At 42.9% G+C, this 25,395-nt stretch overlaps 2 protein-coding genes and 1 non-coding gene across 21 annotated transcripts in view; 2 read left to right on the top strand and 1 right to left on the bottom strand.

Annotated features, from left to right (window-relative positions):
* Window positions 1–6,173: 6,173 nt before the first annotated feature.
* LOC133837480 (calexcitin-1) lies at window positions 6,174–10,994 on the top strand. Its single transcript, XM_062268256.1, has 4 exons — window positions 6,174–6,328; window positions 7,476–7,528; window positions 7,985–8,104; window positions 10,000–10,994. The coding sequence occupies exons 1-4, from the start codon at window positions 6,271–6,273 to the stop codon at window positions 10,321–10,323; spliced, it is 555 nt and encodes a 184-aa protein (XP_062124240.1). The 5' UTR covers window positions 6,174–6,270; the 3' UTR covers window positions 10,324–10,994.
* Window positions 10,995–13,114: 2,120 nt separating this feature from the next.
* LOC133839403 (collagen alpha chain CG42342) overlaps window positions 13,115–25,395 on the bottom strand; it is a 70,141-nt gene continuing 57,860 nt past the window's right edge. For 3 of the 19 annotated variants that reach the window (XM_062270925.1, XM_062270926.1, XM_062270931.1), the window contains 9 exons: window positions 20,030–20,392; window positions 19,901–19,969; window positions 19,746–19,841; window positions 19,638–19,682; window positions 19,510–19,572; window positions 15,648–15,674; window positions 15,512–15,565; window positions 14,908–15,105; window positions 13,117–14,603 (listed from right to left, as the gene is read on the bottom strand). In XM_062270925.1, coding sequence (XP_062126909.1) covers window positions 14,436–14,603; window positions 14,908–15,105; window positions 15,512–15,565; window positions 15,648–15,674; window positions 19,510–19,572; window positions 19,638–19,682; window positions 19,746–19,841; window positions 19,901–19,969; window positions 20,030–20,392 — 1,083 coding nt within the window. In that variant the 3' untranslated portion in view covers window positions 13,117–14,435. Of the gene's footprint in view, window positions 14,604–14,907; window positions 15,106–15,511; window positions 15,566–15,647; window positions 15,675–18,587; window positions 19,273–19,509; window positions 19,573–19,637; window positions 19,683–19,745; window positions 19,842–19,900; window positions 19,970–20,029; window positions 20,393–25,395 lie in introns of those variants that run through there. The other 16 variants (XM_062270930.1, XM_062270932.1, XM_062270933.1 and 13 more) reach the window with 9 other exon arrangements.
* On the top strand, window positions 24,203–24,286 carry Trnal-uaa (transfer RNA leucine (anticodon UAA)). Its single transcript has one exon. It is a non-coding gene; the product is annotated as a tRNA-Leu (tRNA).

The following is a 25,395-nucleotide window of genomic DNA, read 5'->3' as shown; positions in this document are numbered from 1 at the left end:
ACGAGCATGAACGAGAATGAGAGCAAAAAACTATGCAAAGCTGGCAGCCATTTAACATTTGGCTTCTACCAATGCCTCTGCTTGTTTCTGGCTTTCGCTTTGGCTTGGCTTGGCTAGGCTTGGGACTTGTTCTGGGGGCTGGGCTCATGTTAATCAGAAACTGTGTCAATGTCGACATCCGTTTGAGCCAGCTGCACAGGCAGCGACAGAGACAGAGAGAGGAAGAGGAAAAGGAAGAGGGAGAGAGAGAGAGAGGGACAGGGACAGGCCACTTGAGATGCAAACAGGTAAAAGGCCGCAAATTTAAACATTTGTCTACTCCAACACGCACCGTCGCACACCCACACACACATACGTCTATAAGCACACACACACACACACACACACACACTTACACTGCTACGCTGATAATTTGAAATAGAAACGGAACGAAACGAAAGCCTACGAAACATTGGTAAAACGGTCATCCGCAATGGGCAGCAGCAGAAACAGCAGTCAGCTGCTGCTGCGGGGAACACTTTGGAAATGGAACATTAAGATGGCGCTGCCTCTGTGCATTGTTATTGTTCTTGTTCCATGTTGTTGCTGTTGCTTTTGCTGTTGTTTTGGGGCCTTCCTTTTGGGCACTGCAGCCCAACGCCACCCGCTGTGACAGCGCAGCGGGAGCGCGAGTCTGTTGGCCACTTTTTCATTTTGATAAATTGGCAGCGACAATTCAGCAAGAGTTGACAATTACCAGCACAAGCTCATCTCGGTATGTGTTTGTGTGTGCATGTGCATGTGTGTGTGTTCCTTGTATAATTAAAAGCAAGAAAAGCAGGCATGAAATTGTTTTGCTTAAATGTCTTTGACTGCCACTGCTGCAGCCGGTTGGTGGTCCACTTTTCGACATGATCGAATGCGAATGCGCCACCACCATAATTATGCTGCCAAGTGCCACCACAGCACCTCTGCACATGTGTCTCTCTCTCTCTGTGTGTGTGTGTGTGTGTGTGTCAAGGCTATGCTTAAAAATTGTCCAGAACATTTGCACATTTTGATTTGTTGAAGTTTTTTAGGTGCTACACTGAGCGCAATTCCCATTGTTCCACGCTGTCACAAAGTAGACTATTGCAAATAAATTCTCTTTGCACTTCTTATTATTCTTTAATTAAATTGTATGTAAATTTCATTTTCTATATTTCAAATTTCACTTAAGTTCATATTTTAGAAATAAATATTGTTTTATAGTCCCTGAATATTTAATAAATATGCATGAACTGCAAATGCATATTGTATAGTGAAAATAATTCACTAACTTGAAGTGATTATCCTTTTTTAACAGACAATTCGTTGCAGAAACGTAAACACTTTCAGTAGCAGAGATCAATGTAAAGTTTACTCAGTTTTTATCAACAACATATCAAATATTTGGACTTCAGTCTCTTAGCAGCTGGCTGCATATATAAATATTGCTGCGACTAGATTAAGCTAAAATAATTATGACAATATCACGTAAGTAAAATAAATAAATTCGCAAAGAGTTGGCTTTAAATTCAATTAGCAATTTCGGCAAGTGTTAAGTCTTCAAAAATCTAACAGACACCACAAATGCCGCATGCTGTTGTCCTAGTGCAATGCTAAAGCTGCACGTGGTAGCCAAAAAGTAGACTGCACGCCGAAACACAGACACACACACACACATAGATACATATATTTACAAACACACACGCACACACTGCTGACTGCATGCCTCTGCTGCGACAAGTGCAGAGCAACGTCGACTGCGACGTCAACGCCGAAGCAGACGCAGCGATAAGATAAAACGTGCGATGACAAAAAGCACCCAAAGCGAACGACGACAACAACGACGACACGACGACGACGCGACGATGACGAAGGACGCCGAAGCTCTGCAATGAGCCGACTGCGACGCCGAAGCCGAAGCAGAAGCCAACGGCGACGGCGACGTCGACGCCGAAGCCAACGATGTCTGTGTTGGTTGCTGGTGCTGGTGCTAGGCTGCGGCTGCGGTTGTTGCTGGTGCTGGTGCTGGGCGCTTATAAAAGCCGCTGGCTCGACATGAGCGAACATCACAAAACAGCGAAGCGCGTTGCCGAGCACACAAGAGCCAAGAGTGGAGGCTACACATTAGCAGCCAGAATCAGAGTCAGAATCAGAATCAGATTCAGAATCAGAGTTAACCAACGGTAAAGTGAAACAATAACTCAACACTGACTGTAGCAACATTGTGTATGTGTGTGTGTGTGTGTGCGTGTGAGTGTGCGTGAAAGTGCATTTGTATTTGTGTTAAGAGTTTCCGTTACAAAAATAATGCCACAATTTGGAAAATACATTTGGAAAACCGACAAAAGCACAAGAACTAGACGAAGACCCAGAAAGGGGAAATAAGAACAAGGCGCAAGTAACGAGCACAGAAGAAGAACAAGAGAACAAGGATGAGGATGTCGATGTGGATGTGGAAGTGGAAGTGTCCAGAACATTAGAACAGGTTTCGTTAGTTCGCCAGTCAAGTGGGCTGACAGCTTTGCAAGGCAAAGAGGAAGTGCGCCTACCTGGCCCACCTCTTTGTGGCAAGCTCCTCCCCTCCTGCGGCGCTCCTTCACCTTGCTGTGCCTCATTGTGAGCAGCGAAGAAACTTAACAAGTGCAAGTAATGCTGCTTTTGTAATGAATTCATTCAAAGTGTTGCCAAAGTTTTCCATAAAGTTGCCAAACAAAAATACTCGCACTCGAAAAGCAAAAGCAAAAAGCATACTCAAGGATCCTCGTCGTCGTCCTGTGTTGCGTTTGTTGGGTTTGTTTGGTCAGCCGCTTCGTGCAGTTGCCGTGTGCGCCGCAGGCCTAAAGCATCAGCCACTGGCCATTGTCTCTTGTATTTTCTCTGCTCTGTTCTCTCTCGTCTCTCATCTATCATCTCTCTTGTCAGTTGTCAGTTGTCCGTGTTCTGTGTTCTGTTGTTGCCCCACTAAATTAAATGTAAATTAATGCAAATTACCCAAATTACTGCGGGGCCACACAATACAACAGCAGCAGCTGTGCAACTGCGACAGTCGAATGCAGTTCTCTCTTTCGCTCTCGCTCTCTGGCGTAAGATAAAACACAATCGCATTGTCTATTATTTTAAATTGGCTGCGCAAATTTGCGGCATCGCAAAAGTAATTAGTGACCATTGTAAACTGTGCCACATCTCAGTAGAATCGCAATCCGAATCAGAAGCAGCGAAGATGGCGAACTCTCAAGCAAAGGTCGATTTCCGATCTCTAACGTCTTGAATTTGTTTTATTCTTATCCTGAAGAGCAACTGCCATTAAATCTGAAGACAATAAAACTACCTATCATGTGCTCATCTGAAAAGAATCGCAATCAAAATCAGAATAAGAAGCAGCGAAGATGGCGAACTCTCAAGCAAAGGTCGATTTTCGATCTCTAATGCCTTTCATCCTGATCCTAAAGAGCAACCGCCATTAAATCTGAAAAAAATAAAACTTCCTTTCATGTGCAGCACGAACAATTAGGCCATTGTCAACTGTGCCACATCTGAGTAGAATCGCAATCAGAATCAGAAGCAGAAGCAGCGAAGACTTCAAGTAAAGCTCGATTATCGATCTTTGATGTCTTGCATTTGTTGTATCCTGATTCTGAAGAGCATCCACCATTAAATCTGAAGACAATAAAACTTCCACGAACAATTTATCCAACTCATGTAAATTAAGTATACGCCTCGTCTATTTGGCAACGCACAATCTCAACTTTTAATGGCCTGATAAAAGCACAACCACAGCTCACTCCCAAGACTCTGTGAAATGTCAATTAAAATTTTTATGACCTAATATTGGCCTAATAATTATAATGTGAAAGATGAATGTTAATGGTCGGCTAGCTGCCCATAAAAAGTGACAACAAAAATTGGCAACAGCGCGAGGCATTTGAGTTATTAGAAACTGGACACGAGACACGAGACCCGAGGCGGGGACTAATTAACGAGGCGCGCGTTTGTCATTGACTGAGCTAATGTGGTTCTTCCAGGCTGAAAGCCACAACCAGGCTACAACCACAACTATAGCTAAAGCCATAACCAAAGCCAAAGCCAAAGCCATTCTGCGGCTTGGTGCGCGTGGTTTTCATGCACTGGCGCATGAGTAGACGAGCATTGAGTATTGGGTATTGATATTGTTAATTAATGCTCAGCTTGTCGCAAGCCCCAAACATAATGAGCGCCAGCGGATGGCGAGCGCGAAAGGTGTGAGCCAAAGTGACGGCAAATGTGTAAATATTAATGCAAACATTTAATTGGCAGCAGCAGACGCAGCGACGGCAAAACAAATTTGCGTTGAATGTTCAACGTCGAACGCTATTTAATTCCTATACGACCAAACCACGTGGCGTATGCGTAATATGAGGACTTACCACCAAAGCGAATTCAATTTGCGCGCATATTAAATTATTTATTTCACTCTTACTTGTATGCGTGTGTGTGAGTGTGTGTGTGTGCGTATGCAAATATATCGGATATGGCTAGTCCGATTATATACTCGCATACTCATATAGCATAAAATGTGCAACTGCCTATTAAAAGGCTTTAAATTTCATTTCCAATTTCCATCACGCGCATCGTTGAGGAATGCAAATGAAAGCCAACTCCATTGGCGACACATTTAATTTAATTCCATCTGTTCAAGTGATTAACAAAAATTGGTAAACTGATTCTGCCCTTGTAATGAATTCATTTCCAAAAGAAAAAACCATTCCAACATTCTTTGATTGAATCGCACTAAATATTCTTTATTTAAGCGATGAAATTTTAGTGTCGCATTTCCTTGAAATTATATTACATTTTTATTAGCATAGTTTAGTTTGTCATCAAAATAATAATTTGCGATGAAAGAAATATTGCTCAATGGCAGTGACATTAAATTTGATGAAGATCTTAATAATATTAGTTTAACACTTGAGAAAATGTCCAGTTGTCTTGACAATTTTGTAATGATGTCAAGAGCAGAAGAAGAAGGAGATTTGAAGCTAAGCTATGAGTAAGGCTGATTTAATTTAATTCGCAGGCTGCATTATTCTAAAGGAAAATGACATTCCTCTCGCTAGCCATCGCTTTTATAGCCTTTCCATTGCAGTTTGGCTGGCAGCCCAACTCATCATCAGCCAGAGGCAGCGGCCATCCAGCAGAAGGCAGCAGCTTCGTCAACTCACCTGCTCTCAAACCGAATCCGTATCCTCATCCTCATCCTCATCCTTATCCGCATCCGTATCTACGGCATGTCGTTATTGTTGACGCTGCTGTCGACGTCGTTTTCGTTGCCATCATGTTCATTGCATTTCGCTTTCCACTTGACATCCTGGCTGCAATTTCCTTGTTGTGAAATTATGCTTTGCCTTTGCCATCCCCGCAGATGATGAACACCAGAAAACACAACACAACAGCAGAGTAAACGGCTGCAAGGTGATTCCTTGGCTTGTCCAAAGTAAACTAAAGTAAATAGTTTCCGAATGAAGCCCTTGGCCACACTCCTCCTTTTCTTCAGCTCTAGCGATTAACTGAATGCGAACAAAAGACTATGCGGCGCATCAAAGCTGGCAATGACCATGTGCAATGTGTGATGAGGTTGATGCGACTATGACGATGACGATGTTCATTGCTTCTTTGCCACATATTTGCTCTGATTTAGCGTGCCGCCTTTGACCTCGTTGGCAGTTCGTCGAGCAGTTGGCTGTTTGCTTTTGATTGAAGGTTAAATGAGCCGTGGCTCGGAAGGCTGACAGACGATCCGTTCCCCCTACCCCCTACCCCCTACCTACTACCTTCTTTGTCGCATTCCCGCTTCGCATCGTGCTGAGCTTTTGCATTTGCATTACGCGCGCATCCTTTGTGCATCCTTAGACAGTTTTATTTTATTTCCTTTGGTTGAATTAGCTGGCATAAACTAACGCGCGGGGCGGGGCGATGTGCTGAAGAGAACAATTTAAGACCCCAAAACGAGAGCAGAGCCCGATTTCGTCTCTTGCCCATCTTTTTTACGAGTCATCAGCGGGCCAACATTGCGCTGACTGTCACGCCCACTCGAACGTGTCCGCCCCTAATTGAGTGCACTTTAAATTTTAAACTATTCTATTATTATTATTGTTCTCTTTCTCTTTCTTTTAACCATCTAATTTTATTAGACAATTTTCGATTCTCGTATTCCACAGCTGACTGAAGAGTGTCGAAGGAAAAGTTCAACTTAAACAGCAACTAAACTAAAGTCAACAATAATACAAAATGTCCATCTCCGATTTCCGCAAGAAGAAGCTGCTGTTCCTGTTCAATGTGTTCTTTGGTGAGTACACGTTAAGCCACTCGAAAGTGTTCGAAGAATTGTAAGACACAAGTTATGGTAACTCTTATAACTCCTACTCGTGATGACATTATTACCTGAGCGAAGACTAACGAACGAATAACTTTTTGCAATTGTGAAATTATTTACATTGCAGTATTGAGATAATGTTTTAAGTGCAATCTCCAATCTACAATTGGTTGTCGACTGCACGTTTTGCAATTCAATTTGCCAACGAAACTCTTTCACACACGCTGCGTATACATAATGTGTGCTTAACTGCAAGTATTACCATATGCGCATTGCTCTTAGTGTCTTTGTACTCGTTGCCATTAGCCAAATGCCAAATGTGCTGTATGCAGTATGCTTTAAAGCCATTTTAGTTGAAAACTTTATGCCCATTGTGGCAAGTTCTACAAAGCAGAAAGTATTGCAGTGGCTGCTCTCAAAAGTAGGCAACACTTTTTGCAACTCTCTTGAACAAAAGATTCATGGACTTCGGCCTTTGGACTGAGATTCGGACTCAACCAACCACACAAATTTTGAGTACTATTCGATTATGACTAATTACCTAACAGTTAGCATTAAGCAGCAAACAGTGGAGTCCAGCAAAAGCGGCTTCAAAGTTGCCTGTTGGCTGTTCGCAGTTGGCCATTTGCCATGCTTGGCAGCAGCTGTTATTTGTTGTTGCCTGTTGGCGCCATAAAACGCAAGCAGCAAATACTTGACACTGAAATTTAAAGTGGCCATTTGCACACCGTTGTCGTTGTCGTTGTCGTTTGTGCTGTCGTCGTTACCACGCCAAACCAAACCTAAGGGGCCATAAGCTGAGAGATGAGGCCATATCCAAAAATATAAAAAAAATCCGAAAATCTGAAAATATGAAAATGTGAAAATCTGCCGAGTGTGCAGACAGGAAGTGCAATTTGGTGGCAGCTGTGCAGTTAACTCGTATGCTGTGTGCTGTGTGTGACACTCGTTCTCTCGCACCATGAGATCCGTTTAACTTTTATTAATGTGCATCCTCTATTTTCTATATATTCTATTGTTGTTGCTGCTGACAAATAACCAACTGACCAACAACTGGACACAACATGCAAACAATGCAATCCAATTCACGCTAAATGCGCAATGGCGAATTGGCCCGCAGATGTGAACCAGAGCGGCGAAATCGACGTTAACGACTTTGAGCAGGCCATCGAGGTAAGTGAAGGGCAAAGCGGAAATGCGCCAGCCGAACAGAGAAAGAGAAAGCAATAGAGAGAGAGAGAGCGAGTGGAGGATTCTCTTAAATTATTCGAAAACAAATGTGGAAAAATGTTGTAATGAAATTCAGTAAACGCTGCTGATAAATATGCAAACCTGCGATGTTTATCGACCAGCAGCTGAATCGCCGAAAAACAACAAGAGCCACAAAAGAAGCACAACTAAATGCAACAATGTGAATGCTGCAAAGTTGCAGTGGCATTTTTTGCGGCACTCTGTTGATTTTGCATGGAATTCTCTCTCTCTCTCTCTCGGACTCTATTTGTTGGCTCTTCTCTGCTATGCTGTGTTCTGCTATTTTGGCTTGGCGTTTGCCAATTCACTTTTTGTTTATTCAACTCGTAACTGATAACTCAATTTATGTTTGTTTGTTTTTTCGACTGTCTGCTGCAGCGTGTGTGCGCTCTTCGCAAATGGCCAAAGGGAACGCCAAAGAACAAGGAGACTTACGATGTCATGATGGAAATTTGGAATGGTCTGCGATCGAAGGCCGACAAGGATAACGATGGCCAGGTGAGCTGTGACATTCTACCACTATTTATCTCACAATCCAAGCTGGATGCGTGGCGCTATATAGCCACGAGAGCAGACCATAAAAAAAAAAAGCACAACTGACATGTCAAGTGCTTCGTTTTGGGGCTCGGGATTGCAGCTCGCCATTTGAATGGCTTCATTGTCAGTGCCAAAAGTGCTGAAATCTATGGACTGCACTCGATGCCATTGTGACAGCAGCTGACAAGTGGGCCTCACCACCACACACGCACTCGCACATCCACAACTATACATATATATGTGTGTGTGAGTGTTGTAACGACAAGCATTACAAAGTCGGTCGCATACTGCACAAAAAATGCTCATAAATTTTCTTTTTATTCGAGAGGAGTGTGCAGTTGGGGAGCCTGAGAGGGTGGGGAATGGGGAAGGGGGGAAGCAGGAGAACTGTTGGGTACAGTAAGCAAATTCCACGTCGACAACAATGAACGGAAATTGAATTGTGAATTATTTGAGCAATGCAGTCTCAGTTCCGGGCCACGACTTGAGTTAGTTTTCTAGGCCGATGCTCATTACAAAAGAGAGAACGAGAGACAAAGTTTATTCGAACCAAATAGACTTTGGTTTTGTGCAACCAGTGAGAGTATCAGGTCATGGGATAATCGGGCACGAAATTAAATAATCCAGTTTAAGCCCACACGATTCAGTTGAGCCTCTCACAAATTCACTGCATGTGCGAAACAGGTGCAGTTGCCTTTTGAGACGCAGTGGCTGTTGCCATTGCATTTCTCAGTGGTCGGTGGTGTGGCCTCACTTTGATTGTGACACAGATAGCCACAAAGTTTTGGCTTGTAGCCAGCAACTTGACGAAGTTTGCTGCAAATAAGCTGAAGTCAACTGTTTGTGGCCTTTGTGCAGTTTTTGGCTTTGTGCTGCCCCGACTTGGATTTATTATTGTTGCCCTAACTCACTTTACAGCACACAGCAGACAGCTCAGCTATAGATAATAGGCAGAGTACATGACTACACATGAGACATGCGACCACAGCAACAGCAACAACGACAGCAATAACACAACAATTGCCAGCAGAGCCACGACACGGTCAAGGATATGCGGCGGCCTATTTGGCATTTCAATTTGGCAACTCGTAGCACTTAGATGCAATAAACATAAAAAAATATGCAGTTAGTTCAACTCGGGGGTGTTTGTTGTGGTTGCGGTGCTTCAGTGGTTTGGTGGTTTGGTGGCTTGGTGGCTTGGTAACTTGGATTGCCGCTGCAATTGATGGCACTGGCCGCACATTGTTTAGTGTTTGCTTATTTATGACCGACCACATTCGAACATTGCCAAACCACCCCGCAGCAACAACGCCTGCAGCCCGAAGCCACCAAGCCAAATATGCTCAAAGTCTTTGGCCCAATATTAGCAATGAGTCTACACTCCTCCTCCCTGGCGGGTCAAGGGGCAGCGGCAGTTTGTTGAATTTGGTCAAGGCGTCGATTGCTGATGTTGCGGTAATTGCCGTTGTTTGCTTCAGTCCGGTCCGGTCCGTGTTCTCCTCTGTTCCGAAGTGAAAAAATTGCTCATAATGCGAGGGGGGGCATAATGTGTTGGCCGCATAAATTACATCGACCAGCACACATTCTACCTTCTATCGAGCAGCTCGGATCACCTCACTCCCGCTTGAATCACCTCAGTCCAGTTGCCATCGACCACCTAGTGCCATTATGATGTTTTATGTGCTGTCGCCTCCTTCCACTCGTTACTCGCTACTAGTTATTCGCCAACTGCCAACTGGCAACTGGCAACTGGCTAGACGCTTTATGTCCTTTTCAACGCGTTCTGGGCGTAACGCATTAATCTGATGCTTTTAACCGTCTTGTTCGTTCCCTCTTTCTATCTATCCCTTTGGCAGGTCAGCGTGGATGAGTGGTGCAACATGTGGGACGCTTACGCCAAGGATCCCAGCAGCGTGATGGACTGGCAGAATACGTACATGAACTTTATGTTCGATTTGGAGGACGCATCCCATGACGGTGGCATCGATGTATCTGAGTTTACGCTCGTCTGCTCCAGTTATGGCCTCGACAAGACCGAGTGCGAGGAAGCGTTTGCCAAGATGGCCCAGGGAGAGAGCGAGGTGAATCGGGAACAGTTCTCCGCCTTGTGGAAGGAGTACTTTGCCGCCGAGGATGCGACCGCGCCTGGCAACTTCATCTTTGGCAAGACCTCGTTCTAACTGTATCGATTTGCATATTGGTCTGACTTGGTGATTGGTTAGCTGGTTAGCTGTTTTGCCACTAATTAAACTAGTAATATATCAAAATGTACATTCTAATTTAATGCTAAAGCTAAACAACAACTCAACAGGCAACAACTCCCAAACTCCCAATCTCCCAAAACTCCACTTCGACTCCAACTTCTAATGATTACGATTACGATTACGATTACGATTACCAGTTGCGAGTACTATTAGCTGAATAGATATTCTGACGTTGTTAATTAAATGTTGTCAACTGTAACCTCAACTCAATCTTTTGCCTAATTCAATGTTCTAATTTAGTAGCCTTATTTGTTAATTAAAAAAGTCTCTATTTATATTTTATACTATACTAAAATCGATATAGTATACTCAAACCCTCAAACTATTATGTAAACGAATGCTCAAAACTCAATTGCAATTCTACTAAATATAGATTCGAGTTATCTGATGAAAAGAATACCCCAAAATGCGAGTATTGTTGATGCGTAAATTATTAAATGAAACCAATTAAACTGTCAAATTGTTTTGTGTGTGTAGTTCTAGTTTATCGTCGCATCTCTGGCGTTTAAATATAAATGTAAAGTGTTCTAACAAATTACAAACAATAAATGCTCAACATCTACAAAATCCCTATTTGCATACACGTATATATGTATCTTGAATGGGGAAGCCGGCCATTACTTGTTGCTGTTGTTCCAGTGGGAGGTGCTGGGCTGAAACGAATCCCGTCTTATTTAAAGTGCTTGTGGCCACCGCAGGTTATGGTGCCCGATAAGATCAGCAATTGGCTGGCAATTTATGAAAATTATAATTTTGCTTAGGGCCACAAATAACCTTCGGTTCAACCACATTGTCGAGCTTGGGTGCACTTCGAACCGATTTACTATGCCAATGGGGCGGCTACGTAATTTATGCAACTGCATGCGAATAGAACTCTCATGTTATATGCACATATTGTAGAACTTGGCGCTCGCATTAAGGGGCGGCTCATTCTGAAACGGAAAGCTTGCGGTTGCAAAAACTATTTCCGTTTATCGTTTCCATTCTAATGCCAAGCTTTCAAATTTAACGTAACTAGAAAGCTTCCAATGTAAAAGCTCCTTTGCCGTTTTATAGCAGCGAGCTTTAGCTCCTGTGTCCGTTGAGATTGCCACATTTTTTACTCAATTTTCACGCCAAGTGGCAGCACTGTAGTGAGATGCCTGAGTAAGCGCGGCTGTATTCGAAACATACCCCATATATTCGTCCGGTTCGCATTTCAAAATGTTAACAATTCATTAAAAAATAAATAAAACATATACCAAAGATACATTTCGAAGTTCTTATTAACGAAACCAATATATATTATCCATTATCTGATCTAAATATTTGTTGTTGTGAATATTATCATGCCAAAAGACAATCTAATCGTCCTTTAGTTTTTGAATTATCCTGTATGCATATAATTTGTCCACCAACCAACTCGTCAAAGCCGATGCGCTGCTTTGTTGTTGTTGTTGACCATTTGAAATTGGGGCGGAAGGCTAAGAAGTGCCAAGTCGGCCGATGAAATACCAGGCGAACAGAAATCATGAGCAAGCGGATTTACAAAAAATCATTTGCAGCGCCATCTATTGGAGTCGGTATGAACTTGGTCATACGACTTGTCCACTAGCCAACTTGTCAGCAGCGATGCTCAGCTTTGTTCTATGGATTCTCAAAGCGGGAGAAAATACTCTCTCTGTCTTATGTAGGCATCTGTCGAAAGTGACTTTCTGTACTTCAACTGCTTGCTGCTGCTTTATGTTAGCCTGGTAATCCAACTGCTGTAAGTTGTGGTTTGCAAGCGACATCGGCCAGATTTCTTGGTAGTTGCTCTTTCCCAAATGTAGTTGTTGTTGTAATTTTTGATGTTATTGTAGTTGTTGTTGTACTGACTAAATTTGTTGTTGTTGTTGGTCAGTTGAAATCGGCGTGAAAGGCTCAAAAGTGCCAGCTCAGCCGATGAAATACCAGGCGAACAGAAATCATGAGCAAGCGGATTTACAAAAAATCATTCGCAGCGCCATCTATTGGAGTCGGTGTGAACTTACTCATACCACTAGCCAACTTGCCAACAGCGCTTGGTAGTTGCTCTTTCCCAAATGTAGTTGTTGTTGTTGTAATTTTTGATGTTGTTGTAGTTGTTGTTGTACTGACTAAATTTGTTGTTGTTGTTGTTGTTGGTCAGTTGAAGTCGGCGTGAAAGGCTCAAAAGTTCTAACTCAGCCGATGAAATACCAGGCGAACAGAAATCATCAGCAAGCAAATGTACAAAAAATCATTTGCAGCGCCATCTATTGGAACCGGCATGAACTTACTCTCTTACTCACACACCTATTTATTGTGGCATACTTTTAGGGTCATGTACATAAAGGAATATTTTTATTTGAAATGCTGTGATTTTTGGTTAAAATATTAATGTTGCATACTTTCGGGGTCAATTAAATACAAAAGTTATTTAATTGTAATGCAACATTTTAGGGTGGGTCATCAATTTGTTGCATCTTTTGGGGTCGTCTACTAGCCCTTGAAATTTTGAAATAAATGTATATGTATAGTAAGGCATGTAAGCTCTGATTAAACATTTAAAACTAAAATTCATCGTTACTTGCTGCTTATATTTGTGCATTTATGCATCTAGGTCAGGTGTTCCACCTCCTCGTTTGATATTCCATTAAATGAGTATTTACATTTGTAGTAAAATAAAATACAGCAAGAATTTTATTAACTTTTGTTTTTATTAAAATATTTTAATTTCTTTAGATATTTTGTTTGCTTAGTGTAAAAGGAGAAAAAGTAGAGGGAATATCAATAAAGTAGATACAACGTTATTATTAAAGTATTTAAAATATGTATAGTATATGTATGTGTATGTGTGTGTTTTTGTGTGTATGTGGTATGCATGTAAATTAAGACTACAAATAAATGTAACTTTTGTAAAATGCCTAGATTGGAGTTATCGAGCTGAGTGAGCAACTGAACGAAGCAACTGGCAACTGTTGCAGTTCTCAGAGGTTTTGGCACATGTGTTTTTGTATGTATACATTACATATGCATGTATGTATGGTATGTAAATACGAGTAGTGATAGGTGTAGGTGTACATATAAGAGTAAGAGTAAGAGTAGATACACGCAGGTGTGTGTTTATGGTAGGTAGCATAGCTTTGATCGATTCGATTCCTATATTAACAATAACAAATAACTACGAGTAAAAGTATAACCAAAGCACTAAGATTCATTTGAATATTGCAGATGCACATCCTCGTCCATGGACCATTGCTGCTGATGGGGCAGGGATGGGAACCGCATGCGTTTGCATCAGCTGAGGCAATTAGTTTTTTGTTTTCGGATTCGTATGCTGCAGCGCGTTCAACTCGTCCTTGAGCCACGTCTGCCAGTTCTCCTGTGAGGGTAGAAACATAATTCTATAGCAAGAAAAGCATAGTGCAAAAGGAGATACCAAGAAACAAAGCGATTCCAACACCAAGCCAAACCAATAGAAACGATACGATACGATATTACGAGTTTAACATACGAGACGACTAACTACGAGTGTTTAAGTGTGAATGTGAGTTTAGTTATTCTAAGAGGGGAACTATGTGTGTGTGTGTGTTTTTGTTGGGGGAAGTGTGAGTGTGCGTATGCTAATAGAATATACAGTAGTTAGACGTAGTTTGGGGGCAGCAGCCAGCCACTTTACATTGGTTAGCGCTAATTGCATATGTCAACAGACGGAGGCGAAACAGAGCCAAGTTCGCAGCGGAAATCGGAAATGCTTAACTATACGACGAGTGCTATCCAGTGCGTGCCATTCTGTTCCTCTGTCTGTCAGTCAGTCAGTCTGTCCTGAGTGTGTGTGAGTGTGTATGAGTGTGTGTTTGTGTGTAGGGAATCTATTTGCTTTGGCTGTGTTTCAGTGTCTGAGTTTATGTTTGCGCTTTGTCGATTTAGCTCTGGGTTTGCCTCTCTCTGGATCTGACTCTGCCTCCGGCTCTGATTCTCTCTCTCTCTCTCTCTCTCTCTCTGTCTCTCTTTGGCTCTGCGTCTGACTCTTGCGCTATCCATTTTTAGTCATTGTTATGCAAATTTTCCTGATATTCATCATATTCGTTTTCATTATCCTCGGCCTGCTCCTCCTCCTCGTCTTCCTCCTGCTCGTAATCGCTGGCATTGCTCTCCGGCTGCGTTACATCTGGCAAGTAATCCTTGTGCATGGGCGTTGAGATGATGGGCTCCTGTGCCATGTTCCATTGTGCCACACCACATTGTTTCCAGATGACATATGTGCGTGTGCGTGTGTGCGTGTTCGTGTGCGTTGCGGGTGCGTTTGCGTGTGTTAGTGTGCAAAAGCAAGAGTTTGAGTTAGCCGAGTTAGTGACAAAAAACAACAATAACACAGGAAGGAAATTCGAGTAGGAATACATAGTTTTAGGTTTTAGCTCGTGGCGCATGCAAATTACCACGCTCCACGCTGAAGCTGGAGTTGGCCAATTAGAAAGTGAAATGCGAGTATTTCGCTTGCTTGGAACGCATGCTAACCTTTGGCGGCCGCCAACCGCAGCCCGGCAACGGCAGCCCGTCAACGCCCAGCGGACAGGGTGCGTCCAGGCCGGGCACGCCCTGTTCGCCCTTGTCGCCGCGATCTCCTTTGCGTCCCCGCTTACCCGGCGGCCCAGCATCACCTCGTGAGCCCTGCTCGCCGCGTGGCCCTTCCTGGCCAGGAATGCCATCGGTGCCCTTTAGCACAGGGTCGAGACGAGACGTGAAGGGACGGGTCACGTCACAGTGTATATAATTTGTGTGTGTGTATTTGTGCGTTTAAAATTGTGTGTGTAATGTACGTGTGTGTGTGTGTGTGTGTGGGTGGAAAAAGTTGAGATACGTGTGGGGTTTGCATAGGTGGAAAACAGTGTACGACGCCAAAAGAGAGAGAGGAGCATGCATACAAGAAAAAATAAACAATAAAAAGAAGAAACACAAATTATTCAAATTAGCAACCACACAAGGTAAATAACAACACACGTTCGGGTGTGTGTGTGTGTGTGTGTGTATGTGCATATATGTATATAATGTATATATGTATACTAGTAACAGTGTGTGTGTAGATATATCTACTTTATCCAATTAAATGGGCTGTGCTTACCGGCAATCCTGGATCGCCACGCTCTCCCTTGTGACCCGTCTCGCCCTGGGCACCCTGCGAAAACAGAGATTTAATTTGGTTACAAGATACTGATCAATCAATCCAAAGAGCTCTTTTGGTAAGCTGGTTAATGTACCTTCATGCCATCCAACCCAGGCGGACCCTGTAGCAATTGAGAATGAAAAAGGATAAGCATCAGATTAGAGAAGCGGCAGCATAAGCGTGGCAAAAAAGTGTTGCCTAACCAACAGGCGCAAGTCCAAAGTCACTTGCATAAAAATGTGTTTGTGTGTGTGTGTGTGTGTGTGTGTTGTTGTTGTGGTTAATTATAAACTAAATATTACATAGACACAAACAGAGTGTTTTAGTAAAAAACCATCACTTTATTGAAAATGCATAATTAATATGAAAATGATATTGATTTCGTTAGCCGCTTTACAATTTGCTGCCCTGTCAAGGCGATGCCTTTTGGATTAGCGTTTTACATTCATTTCGGTCTCATTCTGTTTTCATTAGGGCCAATTGCAATGGCCAATAGCGAATGGCAAATGGCGTATGACAATTACAATTAGCAATTAGCAATTGGCGAATGCAATGGCAATGGCTATGGCAATGGCAAATTGCAACATACATATAGTACACAATCTCTACGTGTATAGACATAAATACACATAAATACATACATAAGTATAATTATGTTATTTAATTGCAAAAACTTTGTTTAGTACGTAATTAACAAATGTACACTTATGATTAACGTTAGCAGCTTATAATGTCAATATTCATTTCGATCTGTTCTCTGTTCTCAATTTCATTTCCATTTCTTGTTTATGTATAATATTATTGTTAATGTTAATGTTAAATTTAAAGTTAAAGTACATGTTAAAGTTAAAGTTAAGAGTAATGCGCATTTTTGTAATTCGAACAATTCATTATTCTAGCCTATGGATCATGATTACAATGAGTTTAGTTAGACAAAAGGCTTTAGTTAGAGAGGGCATATAGTTAGATATAGATAAAGAGAATGTGAATTAGTTGGACTCCACTTGGCGTCATTCCAAAGCTGATCAAGTGAGAGTAAGAGTAGCAAGTATCATAGCTTATTCTTAGTTGACATTTTATATACACCTCGAGGTTGGCTAATCTAACATATTCGTATTCGTATTCATATTCATATATGTATTCGTATTCATTGAGAGTTGAATGCGAATAAATTAAAAATTGACATGCAAAATGTTTGCGGGTAGGTTTCCAATTGGGGCTGACATCTGCATCTATATCTAATTGAAAACAAATTGACATACTATTCTTTGTGATTTTGTGAAACATTTTGCGTAATCCTTGGAGGCTTTATTCCATATTATGCATATTCATGGGTTTTACATTGATTTCGCTTCTCTCATTCCTCATTTTTTTTGTCAGTGTTTGAAAATATGCAAATGCTGAGCCACTTTTATTATATTACCACATACACATATGTATATACATACATATCGTATAATTGATTTCGTTAGCAGTTGCCATTTATTGTTTTCAGAGTTGACATTTTATATTTGTGGCCTTAGAAATGGCGCATGTCAAATTCTCGTTTATTAAATGTGAATTCATACAGCAGCACTTTGCTGTGTGGGAGTCACTTTGTTGCTTTAGTTGAGATGTTTGATGAAACCAATAGGAGACATGCTACAATTATGTATGATATATCATCAATTGATAAGGGGAAGGGGAATAAGGGTATACAGAGGCCGTTCTTTTCAGTATCTGCTCTTCACCGGCCAGCCGATGGCACACGTTTTTGTGCTTTCCAATGTCATTTGATATATACTCGAATATACATATAGTATTTATTGTAAATATATATATATTTCAACTTTAGCCTAACTAATTTATGTGACAGCGCGCTTCAGAGTGCACACGATAAACATAGACAACACTGAAAAATATGCACAATTGGAAGATAGCTCTTTGTTGTTATCGCATCGCATTACGTGTACATTTTATTTACGAGTGTGCTGAGATTTGTTATCAATTATTCGAATTCGTATTTGTTGTAGACATAAAACACATCGAACAGGATAATTTAGAGATGCTAGTTTATAGTTTACAGTTTACAGCATTGTACAGAGTTATTTGGGAGTAATACTGCAGCTCTGGCCGAATGATTTGTTTCACTTACATGATGTATCTTGCTTTGCTTGTATTTATAAATATATTTCTGTGTGTTTTCATTTCCTTTGTCAAGCACTGAATATATCGCTTTGTATACTATAAATTGATTATTCGACAAAGCCTCTGGACGGCACCTACGACAATGCAACAATATAACAATGCAGCTATTGAAAACAGCAATCAAAAGGAGCAACTGCAACAACAGCAGCAACAGCAGCAACAGTAGCAACATCAGCAACAAAGACACAACACCTCAATCTCGAATTTTGAATTGATTGGCTGGCAATCAATGAATGTTTTGAATAGATTAAGAATCTTGTCTCTCGCATCAAGTTATGTTCTCAGATCTCAATATTATTTATTTTTTCAAAGCTACGCATGCTGAATGATTCATATTTCATTTTTTGCCATGTACCACGATGCGTATGATTTATGCAATTGCTGTTACTGCTGCTGTGGCTGTGGCTGGTGCTCGACTCAGCTCTGCTCTGCTCTGCTCGGCAGCGGCAAATGAAATGCAATTAAAATATTTGCATTGTATATTTGTATGCATGTTTGTTTATTTGTTTGGCTCTTTGTGCTTATTTGTGTACTTGCCTCGAACGCGTTCCTGACTCCCTCTCAATTTGTATATGAAAGTGTATATGTATTCGTGTTTGTAAAGGTATTCTCTGCATATGTATATGTAATTGCATATGTATTGACGGGCTGAACTTAGTTGAGTTTGGTTGACTCAATTGATAGATGTAAATATCATGTTCGATAGCCCTTCTCTTCGCTTTTTGTATAGAAATAATTATGCTCGTTTGTTTCTCATTCTCATTGTGATTCTCATTTCGAGTCTGCTCCTGATGCTGATTGGGCTCATGTTTATGTTTGTTTGCTCGTTCATTGTTTGTTTGTACGATGTATGTATGTATATATAAATAATTATTGGGCTCTCTGCTCTCACCACACAATTCTCTGGGCTCTGTTGTGTTTCAATTGATATGAATTTATTATTTGTATTTACTGGGAGATTTCTCCAACTTCTTTTGCTGGTTAGTTGCATGCTTTATCTATGTGGGAGTGGGGTGAGGTGGGGAATCGGGGACGGACAAGGCTGGGGATCTCCTTAATTAAGTATATATTCGTACATACACATATGGAAATATCTATTGGGGCATGCTCTCGGTTGGTATGTATGTATGTACATAGGGCGATTGTATGTACAACTTTCTATACATACATATACACAGAGATCTGATTAGGCTGTAACGCTATATTCGATACGATACGCGACTATATACTACATAGATATACGACGATAAAAACTGAATGACGCAGCAGGCGCGATAATATTTCCTATGCGAGTTTATGCACTTTTTTTTCTTTTATATTTTTCTTTTTCTTCTCTGTTCTGTTTATTTTGTTGCTTCCTCCTCAGCTTGATTGCATCCTCTGTGATTATGTGTGAGTGTGCTTAAGAGTGTATGTGTAAATATATGTGTGTGTGTGTGTTCGCTATGTAGCTTTATGTCGCATTTCATTTGACTTTTGGCGCAATGTGCTTGTTATTAATAATTAAAGTTGTATTAGTAGTCGCCCCACACCTGTTCCAGTTGGCAGCAGAGAAAGAAAGAGAGAGAGGGGAGAGACACGAGTACATATAAATGGTTAGAGTTTAGTCACATCAACAAATAGAACAACTAAACGAATTACCCAAAGCAAAATGATGATCAACAACAATTTTGTAGCAACATAAAAGCCAAACACTCAATTTTTAATAAGTCAATAAACTGAAAATCGTTATGGATGTAAACATAAAAAGCTAATCAACTGTGACTTACCGGAATTCCGGCTTTGCCCGCAGGACCAGAAGGTCCTGATTCGCCGCGCATGCCCATTGGACCCTAAAAGAAAAATGCAAGAGATTAAGACAATTTTCGAGGGGGGTTGAGAAACTCTTTCTACTTACAGGTAAGCCCATGGGTCCTTGATCGCCCTTGTGTCCCTTTTCGCCCTGTGAAAAGAGAAAAGAGTATTGAAAAGATAATCTAAAAGAATATAGCGCAGAGTTACTTACAGGATCACCCTTGCGTCCATCCAAGCCGCGGTCGCCCTGACTTCCAGTGTGTCCAGGCGGACCCATGGGACCAGGTGGCCCAGGGGGACCATACAGCTGTATTATACAATGATTATTGGGTGTAAAGCTAACTAAATTGGGAAGCGTGTGCTTACGTATTCAATGGTGGGCATATGGGGCGCATCGGCCATGCCTTCGTCCTGCCGACGCCGCATCTTACGGTACTGAAAATGCATTGCGAACAATTAGGAATCGATTATGATTACAAACTGACTTTTACTTACTGAGTCTCCACGGTCGCCCTTGTCTCCCTTGACGCCAGGATATCCGGGAGGTCCTGGTAAACCAGGCGGACCCATCAGACCAGGTGGACCAATGTCTCCACGATCGCCCTTCTCACCTGGCGGTCCCTGGTAGCCCGGCAATCCTGGCGGTCCCTCAATGCCAGGCTCGCCAGGCAAGCCATCCAGACCACGTGGACCCAGCGAGCCTGGTTCGCCAGGCTCTCCGGGTTCGCCCTTGCTGCCATCGCGTCCGTCACGTCCGTCCTTGCCTGAGATACCTGGTGGTCCGGGTGGACCGCGCAACAGTGTGACTGGCGGCTCATCGTAGTCTTCCTCCAATTTGGTGCCGCCTGGTCCAAATATCTGCTCGAAGATGCGATGCGTTGTGAAGTTTAGAAGTTTGGGGGATGGAAGAGAGATACGAAAGCAAATTTAGTGGGAAGATTAATTTATGCCACGTGGCGCCACGACGCCTCAGGCGTTGCACGCTCCCATTCCACACACGCACACTCGCTCCCATCCACCCACACACACACACGCTTTGATGGCGCAAGAAAAGCGGCGCATAATTCGCTTGGCAAGAAAAAACTTGGTCCACTCATTTGCAGCAGAGAGAAGCGAAGAGGTGTGGGCGGGGGAGTAAGTGGTTCTGGGTGATGCGAAGGTGGTGGAACGTTTTTCGATTGCTGCTGCGTCGCAGTGAAAGTCTTTTGTGTGCCGCGAAATTGTGTTAAGTGCAAGTCGGAGCCGAGTTCATACTCGCTCGCTTCGCTCTTGCGAACTTAGACAATGCTGGCATAGAAAACCTTTAAAATCCGCATAGTACGCGCGGAGGCGGTTAGCGGGAAGGGGGGCGTGTGTGGCTGGGAGGGTGACGAGGAGTCGAAAATAAAGTCAAGTTGCGACGTGCTTCGAGTGCGTTGTGCGATTCACAGAGTGAGTGTAAAAGTGTGCCTTGTGCATTGCTCTTTGTCATTGTGTGTGTGTACTACGAGTGTGTGTGCGTGTGTGTGTGTGTGTGTGTGTGTGTGTGTTTGTGGTGCTTGGTGAGTGCCAAAATGAAAGATAATGAATTGGTTTTGTGCGCTGCTCGAGCATTTTGCTGCATATTTTGAAGGAGTCAACGCAAACAACAGCAAAAACTGCGAACGCATCGATGGAGCCGCAACTTTCTCTTCCATCCTTTACAATACAGACGCACACACACAGATACGCACACATACATTGGCAATTGCATTGTGGTGCTATTGGGAAACTGGGAGCTGGGAACTGGGGCAACGTTGCCATGGAGATTTGGAGGAGTCTTGCGACTAGCAAAAGACGCTCGGCAGCAACAGAAGCTATTATATGCTACACATGCTCAAGCTCGTATCGGCAACAATAACCATAACAAGAGCTCAAGAAAATAAAAGCCGCTTAAAGAAACGAGAACAGCCACAGCCAAAAGCAACAAGCAGCCATGGAAAAGCAGCTGCTGGCTGAGAGATTGATAAGTTGCTTCACTTAAATCGAAGATATCGATTCGATAGATTTTCATGATGCATATATTCCGATTCAATGGCATTGCATCTTAGTGACTTGAGAGCTGATCCGCTGCCTTAGCTTTAGCTGCCTTCTAAGCAAGTTGCTCAGGCATGAGAAACAATTAGGTTTTATTGCAGTTCTTGTTGTTCGCCCTGTGACAGTCGCTTTGTTGCTTTGCTGCCTAAAGAAGTGCCGTACTTACAGATATTAAAACACAGAGAACTGCAACAAAGAGTACAACAAAAACAAAAAAAGCAGCAACAGCATAACAATGCAAACGCTTAGCACACACACTGACACACACACACACACACATATGTGAGCTGGGTTGTGCCTGGGCATATGCTTAAGTGATCCTTCGAAATGGCGGCCGTTCGTTCGTTCGTTCGTTTAAATGCACAAAAACAAAAGAAAAGGTAGAAAGAAACACACAAAAACAACAGCAACAAGGATGCAGACTTAAACCTAACTTGGGCCGTTTGAGCACCAGGGGTAAATGAGGGGGGAGGTAAAGAGAGCGGGGACAGAGGCAGAGGCAGGGGCAGGGGCAACGACCATGACGCCATGACGGCTTACCGCAAATGCACTTGCCAGTGCACGAGTAACTTTTGCTCCTTTATGCATACTCATATAATGCGCAGCTCATCTGCATCTTTCCTGTGTATTGGTGCGTATGTGAATGTTTATATATGTGTGTGCGTGTGTGTGTGTGACTGAGGCTGAAGCCCAGCTGCCGCTTTGTGGCAACTTTTATACAATGTTACCGAGACTCTTGGGAAAGTGTTGCAAGAGTGAGGGAATACTCACAGCGGGGAGCAGAGCGAGAGAGTTGCTTTTTGGCTCTCTGAATTTCCGCTTCCGCTTTGCGTGCGCCATTGTTGCAGGGGTCTGGTGATTAGTCGCCCATTTGTAGAGCAATTAAAGCGCTTTAAATTGAAGCGCAGCCAGCGCACGCTTAACGTGCTTTGACGTTTGCCATTGCGTGTGGCATTGGCGATAATTAAGGCACATTCTGGGGGATTAACGGCCCACATTTCTCTCAGACACTCAGACAGTGAGTGAGTCAGCTTGGCAGTCAGTCGATAAACAAATGCCAGCGACAAATCAACGGCTGTCAGTGGAAGGCACAAAAAAGGACAAGCTAAGGGTTTAAAGGCTTTAAGGCAGAGATGCCGGCGGCAGTTGCGATAAATAACATAAATAAAAGATACATAGCCAAAAGTGAATTGGGCAAATGTTTGTTAGCCATTCTCGATTTTCGGTTCTCGGTTCTCGATTCTCCATTCCCTATTCTGTATTCCCTCCCCTCGCGCATCTCTTCTCCATCAAAGTAGCAAGGACGCAGCTGCCTAACTACGATAAAAACTTCTTGTCTGCCTTTTCGGCAGTCTCATTTCTGCGTGGGCGTGTGTTCCATCTCCTCCCTACATGTATTTACTGATGTGTGCGTGTATGTGTGTGTGTGTGTGTGTGTGTGTATGTGCTTGTGAGAAATCCATTAGAATGTATCAATATTTGTGCGAGCGCCTCGGGTTGATTTTAATTTTCAAAGTATCCAGGCACATTCACTCACACGCACATGCAGACACATACAAATACAATTACGCACACAAACACACCCACAGCTACAGATCTGCTGTGTATGCTGGCATCTCTTAAATTATGCGTAAATATTGGAATTATTTGCACAGACGCCTTTCAATTTAAAGTGCGTCTCGGCTCTTGAAATCCATTGCATACTTTCAGGCGCGGTCAAGAAATATTTGCCCAAGTCGCGCTTTAACTGTAAATGAATGACCCGAAGTCGCCGTCGCCGTCGTTTCCTCCTCCCTTCCCCCTTCACATCCCTTTCGGAGTCCAGTCAAGTGCAGTGTGAGGCTCAACGTAATTTCCACTGAAAATGCCGACTCAAAAGCAGACAAATGGCCGCACGTAAACGCGTTAAATTGAAAATCATTTTGATCTCGACGCAACCTCCTCTGCCACACGGCTGACCCCAGGGGCAGAGATTGCAGAGTGCGGAGTGCGGAGAGGGGCACGTAGACGAGTTGGGCGACTCTCGCGTTCGTCGTGCTCAAGTGCAGCATATGTCGCAGTCTCGTGACGTCCCTTTCTCTGTTTGTTGTTGGCGTGCGCGCCTGTTTGTGTGTGCGTGCGCGCATATTTTTCTCATTTTTTATAGAAATTTCCTTTTGAAATTTCATATTTTTCTCAGCCACAGCAACCGCAGCAGCAGCGTCAACAAGAATAACAATAACAACAACGCAACGCGCAACGCATCGCAACGAAAAGAGCAGCTGAACATCGCTTGAGGTGAAAGTTTTGCAGCTCGTTTCCGACTTCTGCTTCTCTTTCTCTGAGCTCTGAGCTGAGTTGAGCTGACGCCCAGTCCTGTAATGCTTTCCCTGCGTGCCGCAGAACTTTTCAAGAATCACACAATGGATGAGAAGTTCTTGGCAGGAACGCGGCAACATTAAATGCGTAATATGTTCCGCATCGCATCGACATCTAGCACAATGGGCATGAAAGGTGCTTCAAGTGAGCAGAATTTAGAGTTCAAGTTCGCGCAATCTAACCACAATTATTTTAAATCCATCTCACAAAAGGAAACTCGGTTTATATTGCAGTTTGTGCAGGAGCAATCATCAAGTCAGGTTGGCCGAGCGGTCTAAGGCGCCAGATTTAAGCTCTGGTTCTCGAGAGAGAGCGTGGGTTCGAACCCCACACCTGACAAAAGGTTTATGTGTTTTTTTATATTTTACTTTTTTCTATTTTTTAATAATACTAGGACACTTTTTGCCCATGGTATCTGCAGCGGACGAACAAGGATGAAGTCAAGTTCGGTTGTAAAAATTTCGCGTGATTTCATTTTGCCGCTAACATTGTTGCTGATGCTGGCGATGGCGATAATCTTGTTGTTGTTGCTGCTGCTCTGATATTGTAATATGCCGGAAACTCAGAAGTATTTAGGGAAATCGTTGCCAAGCATTTCGTTTTGCTCCCGCTCAGCCACAAACGGTGCCGCAACAATGCCAGCTTCCTGCCCCTGCCCTCTTTTGAATAAGGGGAGGATTTGCAAAAGCGTGGCCCGAGTTACATACGCAAAATGTTGCCACTTTTGGAGCTGCCTCCCCTTGTTGCCCCCTCCTTAAATCCATTGCCACACGCGTGCCTATAAATTTCTACAACTTCTGTTCGGGGTGGAACTGAAGGTGGGCTCTATGGTCGATGGGCGGTGGGCGGTGCGATTCATTTGGTGTCGCAAACTTGAGATTTTTATTCGACTGCATACGTAACTAGGAGAGAACATCCGTGTGTTTCTTCTACGATGTCTAGATTTCTTTATTCAATCGTTTTTGTTGCTCCCTCAGCGACCTCATCATCGGCTGCCATCAAATAAAAGTTACGCACACCCCAGGGGCAACATTACAAGTCACACACACACACACACGCACACATACTTGCAAGACACCCACGCAGGGAGTCAGAGCCATTGAGGCGTGCAGGAATCGTGGCATGCTTGACCGATTTAGCCAAGTTGGATATTCAATATTCTGGCAGGACTCTGCGCATATGGAGACTGACCACAAATAATTGCCGCAGTGGCGAAATGGAAAATTGCGCAAGAAAAAAAGGGAAAACGAGTGCTTCGATTTGCATGCTGCGCAGTTTTCAATGAACAATGACATCACATACATACGCACACACGCAGAGATAAGCAAAGCAGGCAGTTGACACAGCATTGCAGGAGCTTATCAAATGAAGCTATACTCGTAAAGCTAACGCAACGCAACGGAGTCGGAGTCAAGTCGAGCAAAAGCAATGAAAATTCAGACTGAGAT

Source organism: Drosophila sulfurigaster, chromosome 2R (assembly GCF_023558435.1).
Source record: "Drosophila sulfurigaster albostrigata strain 15112-1811.04 chromosome 2R, ASM2355843v2, whole genome shotgun sequence".
Classification (NCBI taxonomy): Eukaryota; Metazoa; Arthropoda; class Insecta; order Diptera; family Drosophilidae; genus Drosophila; species Drosophila sulfurigaster.
This window is presented reverse-complemented; position numbering and strand designations above follow the sequence as displayed.